At 45.9% G+C, this 17,318-nt stretch overlaps 1 protein-coding gene across 6 annotated transcripts in view; it reads left to right on the forward strand.

The window, feature by feature from the left end:
* Positions 1-4,923: 4,923 nt before the first annotated feature.
* Positions 4,924-17,318, forward strand: part of LOC132399252 (somatostatin receptor type 5-like) — a 30,956-nt gene continuing 18,561 nt past the window's right edge. Inside the window, exons 1-3 of one of the 6 annotated variants that reach the window (XM_059979449.1) lie at positions 7,037-7,454; positions 8,185-8,319; positions 14,796-14,851. In XM_059979449.1, the coding sequence (XP_059835432.1) occupies positions 14,810-14,851 (42 nt within the window). In that variant the 5' untranslated portion in view covers positions 7,037-7,454; positions 8,185-8,319; positions 14,796-14,809. Of the gene's footprint in view, positions 4,965-6,743; positions 6,855-7,036; positions 7,455-8,184; positions 8,320-9,656; positions 15,209-17,318 lie in introns of those variants that run through there. The other 5 variants (XM_059979448.1, XM_059979453.1, XM_059979452.1 and 2 more) reach the window with 5 other exon arrangements.

Raw genomic sequence — 17,318 nt, forward strand, 5'->3', positions numbered from 1 at the left:
GCAGACAACCATTTTGAAGTATTGACAAGATTATCAAATATAAAAATAAATGACAAAGAAGTATATTGCGAGCCCAGCAATAAAGTCAAAAGCTGTTCAGTCCCAGGAAATGAAATCAATCTGGAATTGTGAACAGTGTCAGAAGCATCATCTTAGATCTATTACAATTTAAAGTATAATTTGATTGGATACAGAATCAAAAAATGTACCTTCAAATCCATTTGTAAAATATGTTAAATTGTATGGCAAATTCGAATGAGGAAAAACATAAAAATATTGCAGTTATATAGCTCAGTCCATGAAATACCACTTTTAAACTATTTTCACTGTTGCTATGTAGGAAACATTATAGAGAATTTGTGCAAAGCAAAACCCTGCAAATGGCAAGGAGATAATGATCATGTGATGTCAGAATACTGTTGTCTGAGGAATAATTATTAGTAGCACTCAAAGATAGAAATTATGTAGGCTGTTTAGCAACTTGAAATTCTTCCAGTATGTAAATGAAGTCAGGGCGGACCTGAAACCCAACGCTATACTACAGCCGTTGCCTAGGATTTCTTCCTATCTTTCATTAAGATAGATCTGTCAATCATAGATTTACAATTAAAAATAAATGGCATTAAGAGTTTCGAACTTCCGCCTCGCTTCATTGATCTGCACTGACGTGAATGCTTTGCAACAATGCCCAGAGAAGGTGAACTTAATGTCAGCCATCTATTGAAAATTATATCCTGTACAATATTGATAAATAAACAAACTCACAGATTAATCGTTGCAAAATAATTAATCAGTATAGTACTCCAAATCAAATACTGATAATCAACTATGGCTTGTCACTAGATCCGGCTATCGGTAACATAGTTACTTTAAAAGTACAAAGTATTGTGTGGAAATAAAAGCAGTGTGTATCTACATAACATCAACTTTGAATGAATAGTGCATTTAATGCAATAAAATAAACTTGATGCACATCATAAGCCCTGTAATCATCTAAAGTTGATGCCCATATCACAATGTACACTGTATCATCCATACCCATGCACTGCCTGTTCTATATTGGCTCTCAGTTTTTGGAGTCATAGGAATAGGTTACAGCACTGTTGTAACCATGCATGTCTAAAAGTGCACCTAGTTCTGGAGTACAAGTCTTCAAACTAAAGCTGGAATATTGTCTGGTCCCATACTTCTCTATAAATGGTGTTCTTAGCCTTTTTGTGATGTCATATGCAGTGGATTGAAGAGGCTGAAGACAAGGTCTATAATTGTGGAGACACTCTGAGCAAGCGAGGGTGAATCAGCCATCTGGTACTTCTGGCTAAACATGGATGTAAAGGAGTCAAATTTGGCTTTAGCTTTGTCAAATGCTAGACCCCACCATCAATGAGGTTGGAAATGTTCTCAAAGCCTCCTCTTCCCATTAATTGTTTAAATATCCACCATGGGCTATGCTAGGAAATTCAAAATCTTGAACTAATTTGTTGATTTTCAGATCATAAAACATAGAACATTAGAGCACAGTACAGGTCCTTCAGCCCAAAATGACCTTTTAACCTGCGCTAATCCGAACCTCCCACATAGCTCTCCATTCTTCAATCATCCATGTGCCTACCTAAGAGTTTCTTAAATGTCCCTGATGTATGTGTCTCAGCCACCATCCCTGGCAGCACATTCCATGCACCATCTGTGTAAAAAGGTTACCTCTGTCTTACTCTATTCTTTCCTCCAATCACCTTAAGATTATGCCCCTTGCCTTAGCCATTTATTCCTTCAAATTCTGTTCCTTAAAAAGGAGGGAGGGGGGCATTGTTTTATTTGTTGAAGGGAAGTGGTGATGGTTTTCTGTGTCCATGTCTAATCACATGCTGTTTAGTTCCATGGGGCTGGAGCCAATATTGATGGTCATTTATTTCTGTCCAGAGTTTGCTTCCTGTCCTGCCATTTAGAAATCACATTGCAGCTTCACTAGACTGACACCAGTACAAGCTGATTTAACCCTTACATACTGTTCGGGTCAAATGTGACCCATTTTGATGTTTGACAGTAATAAAAACACCCTAACTGCCATTTTTAGTGGAAATTTGATGACTTTTCCTAAAGTGACCCAAAATGCACAAAAATGAAAATATTAAAAAATCTTATACTTTTGTACAACTACTACAAATTTTTGTACATTGAGGCTGTTCTAGGTCAAATTTGACCCTTAACTATTGAAAAGGATTTTAGATCTCTGAAACATTAATTAAGGATTAATCACCCATTTATTAATGTCAGATAGGCTATTTATGCATTCTAAATAGATCTGTGGTTCAAAATTTGGTATAGACACTTGTTATGAGGGGTTCTTGGGCTGGGTCAAAGTTGACCTGGACCATACTGTGAAGGTATAGAATATGAACAGGTTGCCTGGGTTAAGCACCAGACCAGATTGAAGAGGTCAGTGTGTCAGGGTGGCAAGGGATGGGCCAGCATTCAGCTCAGTGCTTGGTGAGGTTTAATCATCCAGACTGAGGCAATGGCCTGCAACTACTAGGCTCTTGGACCAGCTGCAGTGATGACTGGCTGCAACGCTGCAAACTCACTTTCATAAACTTTAGTTCTGAATGTTATTTGCTTACTTTTTATTGTTTGCACCATTTGTTCTTACCTTTGCACATGGATGTATGACAGTCTTTCTTAATGGGTTCCATTGGGTTGCTTTGTTTAGTGGCTGCCTGTAAGGAGACGAATCACAAGGGTGTATATGGTACAACATACTCTGGTAATAAATGTGCTTTGAACTTTGAACTTTGATCTCTACAAACTTCCTAGAAAGTTGAGATGCTCTGGAGGTGTGCCTTCTTTGTGATGACACTAGGTGTTGGTCCCAGGATAGACCATTGGGTATTTTGACACCGGAGAATTTGGTGTTCCTCTCTGCCCCTGTTCACCTAATGAGGGCTGGCTTATTTATCCTCGTTTACTTCCTCTTTTAATCGATAGTCATCTCTTCGGTTTCACTGATGTTGTTATTGAAACACCTCTTAACCAGATTGTGTTATTAATATGCAGGATATCAAATAAATCAGGCCAGGGAGATTATGAGGAAACTGTAAGGATAGAAAGTAGAGAAGCCTGAAAGGGATTTTAAAATGAAGCATTAACCGGAACTCAGATGCATGGCTCTCTACACATGGAGTTACACATTCAACAATTTTTCCCCTTCATCACTAGATTTCTGAACGGTCTATGAACGTATGAACACTACCTCATTATTTCCGTTTTTAGCATTATTTATTTATTTTTGTAATCTAGAGCAATTTTATATCTTTGCATTGGACTGCTGCCACAAAACAACAAATTTCATGCCATATTAGACATTGAAAATGCACCTGATTCTGACTCACCGGTAGAGAAGGTGGTGAAAAAGACTTCAGGCACAGTGGTCTTCATCACTGAGAAAAGGATTTAGGATTCATGGTGCAGTTGTACAAAATGCTGGTAAAGCCACACTGGGGATATTGTAACAACATACACAAAATGCTGGTGGAACACAGTAGGCCAGGCAGCATCTATAAGGAGAAGCACTGTCAACTTTTCGGACCGAGACCCTTCGTCAGGAGTCATCCCGCTGTAAGAAAGGTGCTATTAAACTGGAAAGAGAGCAGAAAAGGTGGACAAGGATATCAGCAGGATCAAAGGTCTGAGTTATAGGGAGAGTTTGGACAGGTTGGGAATTCTTTTCCTTAGAGTGTAAGAGACCGGGAGGTGATCATATATAGATATATAAAATCCTGAGGGTAATAATAGGGTGGATAGGTCTTTTTCTGACTTAAGACTCGGAAGTCAAGAAATTGAGGACATATGCTTAAGGTGGGAGGGGAGCGATTTATATTTTTTAAGCAGAGGGTACAATACATGTGGAATGAGATTCCAGAGGAAGCAGCTGAGGCAGGTGCAATCACAACTTCTTAAAGACATTTGGGAAGGTACATGGGTAAAAGAATTTTAGGGAGTTATGGGCCATACACAGGAAAATGGGACTGACTTTGAAGGGCATCTTGTTTGGCATGGACCAGTTGGGCCAATGTGTCTGCTTCCATTGCCGTATGATAAAGGATTATCTCCATCCTGCACATATAACCAATATGTAGTTGGAAGCAGATATTTATTAGAAATAAAAACAATAGAGAATGGAGTTACAGGTGAACCCTTGGACAATGACTTCACGTTCAAATATGAGAAACAGCAGCTCCATCCAGTTCTGCAGTTCAAATAAATGGACTGTTACTTTTAGATACAGTGCAGCGGTCAAGGGAAATGTTAGTGAGACAGAGTTCAATGTAATCAGATTATTTTGCAAGGCTGATCTGTTTTTGAATGATATAATCGAAAGACAATATGTTTGTGGGACATGGAGGTACCACACCACTTCAGTATAATGCATTTTATGTGAACCACTTAGGAGATTTTGGGAAACTGATAAAAGCAAATACAAGTATAAGCATATTTTGTCTGTTTTCATCGGGTGAATACTAGGAAATTGTAGGCACTGTATCAAAAGTTTATCATAATGCCTCTAGCAGCAGCACACACAATAGTTGCACAATATGCTATGTATAACACTAATTGTTGCCGTTCATCAACAGGTCAGCTTCACAATTCTTCACCTCCATCATCGAGAATGCCAAGAGCAGCAGATTCCTGGAAGCAGCATCGAATTTAATTTCCCCTCTGAGCTGCATACTATCCTGACATGCTGATGTATCACAAGCACTATCTATAAATTGGCCAGGATGCCACAGTTGTTGGTAGAATTGCAACTGGTGAAGAGGAAGTGTACAGGAGTGAGAATGGCTGTTTGGTGTCACAACAACAATTTCACACTCGCTATCAGCAAGGCCAAAGAATTAATCGTGGACTTCAGGAAGGGGAGGTTGGAAGAACACACAACAGCCCTCATGGAGGGATCAGCGATGGAAAAGGTGAGCAGCCTCAAATTCCTAAGGCATCAACATCTTGGAGTAACTATCCTAGGCCCAACACATTGATGTAATCAGGGAGAAGGTACACTAGCTGCCCTACTTTGTTAGGAGTTTGAGGAGACTCTGGAGTCACTGAAGACTCTTACGGATTTATTTAGATGTGCAATGGACAGTATTCTGATTGGTTGTATCCCAGTCTAGTTTGGAGGCTTCAATGTGAGAAGTTGCATAGAATTGTAATCTCAGCCAGCTCCGTCTTAGGCACAATCCTCCCCACCATCAAGGAAAGCTTCAAGAGGAGGTGACCCAAAAAGGCAGCATTGATCACTAAGGACCCTCATCATTCAGGAATTCCCTGTTTTTGTTACTACTATTAAGGATGAAGTACAGGAGTCTGAGGATTCAGACTCAACATTCATGGTCAGCTTCTTGTCCTTCACCATCAGCTTGATGAATGATCTATAAACCCATCAGCACTATGTCATCATTACTTTACTTTATACTATTTCTTTAAATTTGTAGTTCATCTTTTTTTTAATCTTTGCTCTGTTCTGCTGTTGAAAACAACACAATTCATGCCACATAGGCCAGTGATAAATAAGTTTGATTCTGATTCTAATTCTGATTCTATTCTTTTCTGGTTGCTGGTTTAAACTCCTACCTACATACTGTATGTGGGGAACTTTACCACGTGGGAAGCAGTGGTTTAAAAGAAAGCCCGGCTCTTCAGGGGTAGCTCGGGGTATTTATTGTTCGGCTCCTTCCGAACAATACTCTGCTCTAACTTTGTTCAAGTCACTTCTCGCTCTCTCATGTTAATCGGCTCTGGTTGATGATCTCAGGCCGCCAGAGGGAGCTATTGGTTGTGTTTGGAGGTAATGGTTTCTTCCCAGGGATAAGAATGAATCCCTTCCTTCCCACGCAGAGGCAGCTGCAACAATCTTCTCTATAACGCGTAAACTTACTGGAACAACTAGTTAATGGTGGGACAATGTGTTATTAATAAATGTGACTTATCGGTTCCTTTTTTGCCTGAACTTTAAATAGAAATGTAATTAAAAGCCCTTCGTTTGAAATTATATGTACGCCAATAGCCTCTTTAAACCTTTCGCGTAGGTTGTAAAATATAATATAAAATGCACGTGAGCTGAGCGAGCAAAGGGTTAAAAAAATCCGCACTTAAAACCGAGCAATGTTAGGATACGATGATTTTGTGAATTTTATTTAATCTAATAACTGATAATAAACATTACACTTCGTTATAATGTTGAAAATTGCCTTCTTTTTGCGTAAATATATAGTTCACTTTGATTAGTTATACAAATGAAAATATCTTTATATTAATAATAGTTCATGATAGTTGCTGCCCTCCCACGGTTCATTGGTTTACAGGCATCTGCTGATGGTGAGGGACGTTACGAAACTGTAAATGTAATTGAAATTTCTTAAAAACAGCAGTCTCTATCCCCAATCCCTGATGGAGATGGCAGAGTTTGTCATCGAAACGTCGGGTATAATCGATACCTGTACCCAGCTGGAAGACCGAGAAGAGTGTATTTGTCTGTCCCCTGCTGTTGATTTATGAACACTGTGGGACAGGCCTCGATGAGTGAATAAACAATGAATAAATCTCCCACGAGCTGCTATAAGGGACCACCTGCGACCTGTTTTTATTAAATACACATGTCCCGCAGTCTACAGACACGTTGGGTGAGGGTTATGGAATGTCAGCAATCACCTTTCCCGCTATAATCTTCCTATCTCCTGTGTTACTCGAAGCAACAGCACAAGCGTAATCCACAAGATCAAAATAAGTCACAAGCAGTGCAAACAAGAGGCAGACGGGACAGCGTGAGAGAGAAAAATCACCCCGGAGAAAAGCGAGAACAGGTACTGTGACTCACTTTAGTTTCAAAAGGAAACGGCCTGATGTTAGTCAGTTACCGACTGCCCGAATCCTACGGTTTAACCTGGATGTGGGCAAGACTCTCATCAACAATGTGTTTCTGCCTTCTGATGACTCATGCTCACTCTCACCAATCTACCGTTTGTTTAGAGAGAAGAGTAAGAGCTGATCTCAGACTGCCCCCACCGCCCCCCCCCACACAACCCATCCCATTCCAGTACTAACTACACACAGTGCAGCCTTCGCACATACCCTGTGTGTGTATGTGAGCGTGCGTGTGTATGTGTGTTTGTGTGGGGGTGTGTGTGTGTGTGTGTTTCTCCCTCTCTCTCCCTCTTAATCTGCCAGTCACTTACACAGGATTCCGTGTGTTCTGCAAACTCGCCTTGCATACCACGGTCACCAGCAGAGCTCGCCTTCTCGAACGCACGGTGGAAGTCGAGCTGTTCTGAATCACCCAGCTCCAGCCAGTTTAAAGGTCGGGGGCTGACTGAAAACCCTCTTCTCGTCACACTTCCCTGGGACTTGCTCAGATCTTCAGCCTACGCTGCTGAATGGCGAAGATGCTGGAAATCTCGCCACAGGTAAACGGAAAGTGCAGATTGCTAAACAGAAATGTGTTTATTTAAACTCACATAGTCTGACTAGTGTTTTAACATGGTCCCTATGATTTCCAGCATGCAGCAGCCGAATCTGTATTTTAACTTTTATTTTAATTTTAGGAAGATTGCTTATGTATTTCACTCTAAGCGGACAGATTCCGGTAAAAGCAGCAGGTTGTTGTAAAGGAATGTCATGTTAAAATGGACCGGCGACTACGGGGAAAGGACTGGACGAATGCGATGAGCTGGCCAGGCGCCTTCAAGGGATCAGGACTGGTGTAACGGGCTGAATGGCCAGCTTCTGTATTGGATCGCGCCGTAGCTCGAGTCTAATAATGTACTTCATGTAAAGCGGTCACTGTGGTGGTGGAGACACACCAACCGGTTCACGTTGTTGGCTCTATCGCACTTTGCCTTGGGTTGTGAGGCGCTCTGTGAGTCCGATGGTGCTGAGACACGAGTTTATCTGATGTGCGTTATTCCGCCGCGTTTCAACTCTTCCTCGTCGCTGGCAGACCAGAAGCGGGAAAAGCTTTATTCCAATGAAATGACGTTTTAAATAATTGAAATCAAAGACAGTTTTAGAATTAAACCCAAGATCAATAAGGAAAAGATTTAGAAGAGCATTCAGAAGAAATTACTCCAGAACAGGTGCATTGGACGGAGATACTGTATGCACGTATTAACAGTAGTCTTTACATTTCCATTCAAGGTTCCGTTACGACAGATTAAGCTTTTGCCTTCTGGCCATAGCTTCAGGGCCGGCCGTCATTCCATTATCCGCAAAGGGTTAACTCCAGACATGAGTTAATTACTGCAGTATTAGGTTAATAAAAGAACCTACGAGGTTAGTTTATTCTCTTCTACAACTGTGAACATCGGACGCTTGTTGTTGCGTATACAGCTAATTGGCACTGTGTTCTTCAGTGTTGGGACAGAGAGCAACGGAGAGTGCAGGACGGTGTTGGGACATGGAGCAGTGGGGAGTCCGGGTCAGTGTTGGGGCAGAGAGCAGCGGGGAGTGCGGATCCGTGTTGGGGCAGAGAGCAGTGGGGAGTGCTGGTCAGTGTTGGGGCAGAGAGCAGCGGGGAGTGCTGGTCAGTGTTGGGGCAGAGAGCAGCGGGGAGTGCTGGTCAGTGTTGGGGCAGAGAGCAGCGGGGAGTGCTGGTCAGTGTTGGGGCAGAGAGCAGCGGGGAGTGCTGGTCAGTGTTGGGGCAGAGAGCAGCGGGGAGTGCTGGACAGTGTTGGGGCAGAGAGCAGCGGGGAGTGCTGGTCAGTGTTGGGGCAGAGAGCAGCGGGGAGTGCTGGACAGTGTTGGGGCAGAGAGCAGTGGGGAGTGCTGGTCAGTGTTGGGGCAGAGAGCAGTGGGGAGTGCTGGTCAGTGTTGGGGCAGAGAGCAGCGGGGAGTGCTGGTCAGTGTTGGGGCAGAGAGCAGCGGGGAGTGCTGGTCAGTGTTGGGACAGAGAGCAGCGGGGAGTGCTGGTCAGTGTTGGGGCAGAGAGTAAGCGGGGAGAGCCGATCAGTGTTGGGGCAGAGAGCAGCGAGGAGTGCGGATCAGTGTTGGGGCAGAGAGTAAGCGGGGAGTGCTGGTCAGTGTTGGGACAGAAAGCAGCGGGGAGTGCTGGTCAGCGCTGGGGCAGAGGGTAAGCGGGGAGTGCCGATCAGCGTTGGGGCAGAGAGTAAGCGGGGAGTGCCGATCAGCGTTGGGGCAGAGAGCAGCGGGGAGTGCGGTTCAGCGTTGGGGCAGAGAGCAGCGGGGAGTGCGGATCAGTGTTGGGACAGAGAGCAGCGGGGAGTGCTGGTCAGTGTTGGGGCAGAGAGCAGCGGGGAGTGCTGGTCAGTGTTGGGGCAGAGAGCAGTGGGGAGTGCTGGTGGTCAGTGTTGGGACAGAGAGCAGTGGGGAGTGCGGATCAGTGTTGGGACAGAGAGCAGCGGGGAGTGCTGGTCAGTGTTGGGGCAGAGAGCAGTGGGGAGTGCGGATCAGTGTTGGGACAGAGAGCAGTGGGGAGTGCTGGTCAGTGTTGGGGCAGAGAGCAGCGGGGAGTGCGGATCAGTGTTGGGGCAGAGAGCAGCGGGGAGTGCTGGTCAGAGTTGGGGCAGAGAGCTGTGGGGAGTGCGGATCAGTGTTGGGACAGAGAGCAGCGGGGAGTGCTGGTCAGTGTTGGGGCAGAGAGCAGCGGGGAGTGCTGGTCAGTGTTGGGGCAGAGAGCAGCGGGGAGTGCTGGTCAGTGTTGGGGCAGAGAGCAGCGGGGAGTGCTGGTCAGTGTTGGGGCAGAGAGCAGCGGGGAGTGCTGGTCAGTGTTGGGGCAGAGAGCTGTGGGGAGTGCGGATCAGTGTTGGGACAGAGAGCAGCGGAGAGTGCGGATCAGTGTTGGAACTGGGATCACTGAGCGGGTGTGAGGGTTAGTGTTGGGAATGAGTTTACTGGGATACTGAGGGTCAGTATTGGGACCAGATTCGCCAGGGAAGGGAGAGTCAGTGTTGAGATTGTGATCATTAGAGAGTAAATGTCAGAGTTGGGACTGGGATCAGTGAAGAGTGAGTGTTGGTTTTTGGACAGAGATCAACAAGGAATGAGGGTCAGTGTTGGGACTAGGATCACTGGAGGGTGACAGTAGGTATTGGGACCAAGATAGCTAGGGGGTGAAGGAGAGTATTGGGACTGTTATCACTGGGGAGTGAGGGTGGTGTTGGGTCTGGGATAACTGGGAGGTGAGGGAGAGTATTGGGACTGCTATCACTGGGGAGTGAGGATTGTGTTGGGTCTGGGATAACTAGGGGGTGAGGGAGAGTATTGGGACGCATCACTGGGGAGTGAGGGTGGTGTTGGGTCTGGGATAACTAGGGGGTGAGGGAGAGTATTGCGATTGGCATCGCTGGGAAGTGAGGATGGTGTTGGGTCTGGGATAACTAGGGGGTGAGGGAGAGTACTGCGATTGGCATCACTGGGAAGTAAGTGTCAGTGGGGACTGCGATCACTGGGGTGGTGAGGGTCAGTGCTGGGAATAGGACCATTGAGGGTGAGGATCAGATTTGGAACTGGGATCCCTGGGAGTGAGAGTCCGTGTTAGGACTGGTATCACTGGGGAGTGACAGTCAGTGTTGGGACTGGGTTCCCTGGGGAGGGAGTGAGGGTCAGTGTTTAGACTGGGACCTTGGGGAGTGACAGTCAGTGTTGGGACTGGGTTCCCTGGGGAGTGCGGATCAGTGTTGGGGCAGAGAGCAGCGGGGAGTGCGGATCCGTGTTGGGACAGAGAGCAGCGGGGAGTGCCGTTCAGTGTTGGGGCAGAGAGCAGCGGGGAGTGCCGTTCAGTGTTGGGGCAGAGAGCAGCGGGTAGTGCGGATCCGTGTTGGGGCAGAGCAGCGGGGAGTGCGGATCAGTGTTGGGACAGAGAGCAGCGGGGAGTGCTGGTCAGTGTTGGCGCAGAGAGCAGCGGGGAGTGCTGGACAGTGTTGGGGCAGAGAGCAGCGGGGAGTGCGGATCAGTGTTGGGGCAGAGAGCAGCGGGGAGTGCTGGTCAGTGTTGGGGCAGAGAGCAGCGGGGAGTGCTGGTCAGTGTTGGGGCAGAGAGCAGCGGGGAGTGCTGGTCAGTGTTGGGGCAGAGAGCAGTGGGGAGTGCGGATCAGTGTTGGGACAGAGAGCAGCGGGGAGTGCTGGTCAGTGTTGGGGCAGAGAGCAGCGGGGAGTGCTGGACAGTGTTGGGGCAGAGAGCAGTGGGGAGTGCGGATCAGTGTTGGGACAGAGAGCAGCGGGGAGTGCTGGTCAGTGTTGGGGCAGAGAGCAGCGGGGAGTGCTGGTCAGTGTTGGGGCAGAGAGCTGTGGGGAGTGCGGATCAGTGTTGGGACAGAGAGCAGCGGAGAGTGCGGATCAGTGTTGGAACTGGGATCACTGAGCGGGTGTGAGGGTTAGTGTTGGGAATGAGTTTACTGGGATACTGAGGGTCAGTATTGGGACCAGATTCGCCAGGGAAGGGAGAGTCAGTGTTGAGATTGTGATCATTAGAGAGTAAATGTCAGAGTTGGGACTGGGATCAGTGAAGAGTGAGTGTTGGTTTTTGGACAGAGATCAACAAGGAATGAGGGTCAGTGTTGGGACTAGGATCACTGGAGGGTGACAGTAGGTATTGGGACCAAGATAGCTAGGGGGTGAAGGAGAGTATTGGGACTGTTATCACTGGGGAGTGAGGGTGGTGTTGGGTCTGGGATAACTGGGAGGTGAGGGAGAGTATTGGGACTGCTATCACTGGGGAGTGAGGATTGTGTTGGGTCTGGGATAACTAGGGGGTGAGGGAGAGTATTGGGACGCATCACTGGGGAGTGAGGGTGGTGTTGGGTCTGGGATAACTAGGGGGTGAGGGAGAGTATTGCAATTGGCATCGCTGGGAAGTGAGGATGGTGTTGGGTCTGGGATAACTAGGGGGTGAGGGAGAGTATTGCGATTGGCATCACAGGGAAGTAAGTGTCAGTGGGGACTGCGATCACTGGGGTGGTGAGGGTCAGTGCTGGGAATAGGATCATTGAGGGTGAGGATCAGATTTGGAACTGGGATCCCTGGGAGTGAGAGTCCGTGTTAGGACTGGTATCACTGGGGAGTGACAGTCAGTGTTGGGACTGGGATCACTGGGGAGGGGAGTGAGGGTCAGTGTTAGGACTGGGACCTTGGGGAGTGAGGGTCAGTGTTGGGACTGGGATCCCTGGGGAGGGGAGTGAGGGTCAGTGTTGGGACTGGGATCCCTGGGAGTGAGGGTCAGTGTTGGGACTGGGACCTTGGGGAGTGAGGGTCAGTGTTGGGACTGGGATCCCTGGGAGTGAGGGTCAGTGTTGGGACTGGGTTCCCTGGGGAGGGGAGTGAGGGTCAGTGTTTAGACTGGGACCTTGGGGAGTGACAGTCAGTGTTGGGACTGTGATCCCTGGGAGTGAGGGTCAGTGTTAGGACTGGGACCTTGGGGAGTGATGGTCAGTGTTGGGACTGGGATCCCTGGGGAGGGGAGTGAGGGTCAGTGTTGGGACTGGGATCCCTGGGGAGGGGAGTGAGGGTCAGTGTTTAGACTGGGACCTTGGGGAGTGACAGTCAGTGTTGGGATTGGGATCCCTGGGGAGGGGAGTGAGGGTCAGAGTTTAGACTGGGATCCCTGGGGAGGGGAGTGAGGGTCAGTGTTGGGACTGGGTTCCCTGGGGAGGGGAGTGAGGGTCAGTGTTGGGACTGGGATTCCTGGGGAGGGGAGTGAGGGTCAGTGTTTAGACTGGGATCCCTGGGGAGTGAGGGTCAGTGTTGGGACTGGGATTACTGAAAGCGGGGATCAGTGTTAGGACTGATGTCACTGGGGAGTGAGGGTCAGTGTTGGGACTGGGATCCCTGGGAGTGCGGATCAGTGTTAGGACTGATGTCACTGGGGAGTGACAGTCAGTGTTGGGACTGGGATCCTGGGAGTGAGAGTCCGTGTTAGGACTGGTATCACTGGGGAGTGACAGTCAGTGTTGGAAATGGGTTCCTTGGGGAGGGGAGTGAGGGTCAGTGTTTAGACTGGGACCTTGGGGAGTGAGGGTCAGTGTTTAGACTGGGATTACTGAAAGCGGGGATCAGTGTTAGGACTGATGTCACTGGGGAGTGACAGTCAGTGTTGGGACTGGGACCTTGGGGGGTGAGGGTCAGTGTTTAGACTGGGATTACTGAAAGCGGGGATCAGTGTTAGGACTGATGTCACTGGGGAGTGACAGTCAGTGTTGGGACTGGGACCTTGGGGGGTGAGGGTCAGTGTTTAGACTGGGATTACTGAAAGCGGGGATCAGTGTTAGGACTGATGTCACTGGGGAGTGACAGTCAGTGTTGGGACTGGGACCTTGGGGGGTGAGGGTCAGTGTTTAGACTGGGATTACTGAAAGCGGGGATCAGTGTTAGGACTGATGTCACTGGGGAGTGACAGTCAGTGTTGGGACTGGGACCTTGGGGGGTGAGGGTCAGTGTTTAGACTGGGATTACTGAAAGCGGGGATCAGTGTTAGGACTGATGTCACTGGGGAGTGACAGTCAGTGTTGGGACTGGGACCTTGGGGGGTGAGGGTCAGTGTTTAGACTGGGATTACTGAAAGCGGGGATCAGTGTTAGGACTGATGTCACTGGGGAGTGACAGTTAGTGTTGGGACTGGGATCCTGGGAGTGAGGATCAGTGTTGGGACTGGGTTCCCTGGGGAGGGGAGTAAGGGTCAGTGTTGGGACTGGGATCCCTGGGGAGGGGAGTGAGGGTCAGTGTTTAGACTGGGACCTTGGGGAGTGACAGTCAGTGTTGGGACTGGGTTCCCCGGGAGTGAGGGTCAGTGTTAGGATTGGTATCATTGGGGAGTGACAGTCAGTGTTGGGACTGGGATCCCTGGGAGTGAGGGTCAGTGTTAGGATTGGTATCACTGGGGAGTGACAGTCAGTGTTGGGACTGGGATTACTGGGAAGGAAGTGAAGGTCAATGTTGGGACTGGAATCACTGGGGAATGAGGGTAAGTGTTGTGTCTGGGATTAGTGGGAAATGAGGTTCACTATTCAGATAGGGATCACTGGTTGAGTGATGGTTAGTGTTGCAACTCAATCACAAGGAAACACAATTAGTGTTGGGATTGGAATGACTAAATCATTGTGGGCTGTACCAAGGAAATTAAATGAGGTATGAAGCCTCTGTTTTCACCCTGTCTTTTCTAGGGATTGTTAGAGATAGCCCAAACTACTTATTGCAACTAAAGAAGTAGGATTGAACAGATTGTGGCCTCTTTCAGTAGTCTAACAACACTTTGCACACAGCAAGACCCGGTAAACAGCAGTGTAATCAGTGACCAGCTGATATACTTTAGTGAATCTCCCAGGGTAAAAGTTGCAAATGACGGTGCAGAGAACCCCTCAAGTTCTTTTCTGCAATAACACTATGAGATATTTATATTTGAGGCCCTCCTTTGCTTGAGTTCTACCATGGATATCTCATTGAAACACAAGCCAGTACCCAAGACAGGGCAGTACAATATGTAGAGCAGCTGTTGCCCATGTAGCAGGTTCCAGCTCTCCATGCAGCTGATGAATCCAAAGAAACAGCAAAGGCAGATACAGTTTTGCACCAGTGGTGTTGCTGGAGCTGCCAGTCAGCATTAGGGACTCCAGCAACTGCATTTTTCCTCGGGGTTTACTCCTGAAGCCTTCCACATGAATGGACATAGACACAAAGCAGCTGAGGTTTGAGATCACACACAAAAGGCTGCGTTCCACCAGCATTTTGTGTGCGTTGCTTGAATTTCCAGCATCTGCAGATTTGCTCGTGTGAGGTTTGAGATCAGTGTTTCTCTTCTAGATGAACTGCCAACCATGGCTGACGAGCTCCATCTGCTTGAAGTGACTTCTTTTAAGGTATCAGTAACCCATCTGCCCCTTCTCCTGTCAGTAGACACTTTTTCACCATGCTTACTAGCTAAGCCACACATGAAGGCCAGGAGTTAGATTTGTCTGTTAGAGGCTATTTGAGATGCACATCATTGAGAACATTTAATTAGTAGTGGTGGTATATCCCCACCTCCACCCCCAATGGTAACAACCTTAAGAAACCGATATTTATATATTCATCCGAAGAAGCATAAGGGTTTAATACTTCACCTAAGAGTTGGTACTACAGCATTTAATACTTCCTGGAAATATAAGCCAGGATTTATGCACAACAAAGCAAAGGGATCTTGGGAAAATTCCACTCACCTGTTTTGTCGTTCATCGGTAAGTTGAATCATAAATATATTCACCTCATTTACATCCAGATCTCTTCATATAATTTTGAAATTTTCAATTAACTTTCAGTGTCAACATACTTTTAGAGGAGCTATGGATTTCTATTACCTTCTTTGTGAAAAGTGCCACTAACTAACAGTTTCATCATGAGTTTTTCTATTGCTTTGGGTTCTGCCCTCATTGAGGATGGCCTGCAGGTTACTTCAATCATCCTAAATAACCTTTAATCAAGGTTTAATCAAAAGCAACACCTTTAATCCTCCATATTCATGGTAATAGAAGCTGTGCATGACACCTGCCTTGGAAATGTAACTCTTTTAGGCAATGGCAAATTGTTTAACATTACTCCTTAAAAATACCACTTTTCGAGGGAATATTGCCTGAATACGCTACTGAATTGACAGTCTAGAGCATCAGTGCCTGAATATGCACTGGGCATGATTCACTTGGAAGTTCTTTAACTGTGTCACACTGATTACAAATATTTAAGGATCTTTGGGTCCAGGAATATGCTGTAGCTCGTGAGAATTAGCTGTGTCCAAGCTGCCTGGTGGTAGAGAAACTTGGTTAAAATCATCATTGCTCAACAGGTGACACATTTGCCCCACAGTTTGAACACTGTCACTTCAAGCAACTTTCCTAGGACTTGAGTACAGAAGCTGAAGCAGACTCTTTAGTGTAGGGCTACATGTTTAAGCTAATGCCTCATCTGCTCTCTTAATTGAATGTAAAAATGTATGTTTAGAATACTTATCACTTCGTAAATATTACCCAGACTGTGAAAATATGAATCATGCTGTTGTGTGTTGGAATATGCCATGCACAAGTTAACTGCTGATGTTAAAGACTGACCACACTTCCAAAGTACTTTGTTGACTATAAGAAAATTTGGCAGATAATAAAAAATCAAATGAAAGGGAAAATGCCCATGTATGAATTACTAACAATTTGTTTACATATTACAAATGAAAGAACAATTTGAAAATTTAATTTAATAACTATCAGATATGAAAGTAAGCCATTGTGCCACGTTATGGCATACTGGTAAGAAATTTGCCAATGTATTATATACAAATAGGTTAAAATGGTAATGTTACCTATAATCCCTCAGCAACAAATTGAAGTTACTTTCACCCTGATAAAGATCAAAGTAGTTAAAGGATTTTAGATCCTTTTTTCCTATGCAAAAATATACTTAGGACTTTTACAACATTTCTTATACACAAGAAAATAATTATAACTTACAAAAGAGAGACATCCATCTCTGAAACTATTTTAAAATGACAAAAATGAATCAAAGAGAAAAAGGGAAGGTTTGATTAATAGGAACTTTTCTAATGCTTATCTAATTCATAGATTTATTATTCATATCCTCTATACAGCTTCATTGGATGTATTTGTAGGTACAGCAGTGAGCACTCTCCGCTGGTCATGTCATAACTGTGCCTTTTGTATGTAATGGGGTCGTTCTAACCTTGAATGATTGTGCCACATTTGTGATATCCAGTCAGTCATCAACTGTATATCTTCCCATTACCATTGACAAAATCAAATTTATCCCTAAATTACTTTATATTGCCCAATTTCATTTTATGAATAATAATATTAAACATTTCTCTGATGTTCAAAATGAAAATTGGAAATCATTTACTTTTGCTTATCTTGTCTTTGTTTGATCCAAAGACTTAGCATTGAAGTGGAGCATTATTAAAGGCAAGCTGCCTGTTAAAGATGGGCACTATCCAATGTTACTTATTTCCTTTCTCGTGAACCAACAGCTGACTGGTAGGACAGGCTCCTCGTGCAATGACAATGTGTATTAATGAGTGGATTTTCATGAAGCCTATGATATAGTTGGAGTTTCCAGTCTCAAGTTTAATTATCATTCAGCCATACCTGAATATAGTCAAATCAGATTCAGATTTGGTTTACTGTCTTTTAGAAATCACAAATGCAATGCAGTTAAAAAATGAGACAACATTCCCCCAGAATGATATCACAAAAGCATATGACAAAACAGACTACACCAGAAAATCCACGTAACATTTGGCAATCCCCAATCCAGAGTCTGGAGAGGCTGCTGCATATTAATATTGCG

Source organism: Hypanus sabinus, chromosome 9 (genome assembly GCF_030144855.1).
Source record: "Hypanus sabinus isolate sHypSab1 chromosome 9, sHypSab1.hap1, whole genome shotgun sequence".
NCBI lineage: Eukaryota > Metazoa > Chordata > Chondrichthyes > Myliobatiformes > Dasyatidae > Hypanus > Hypanus sabinus.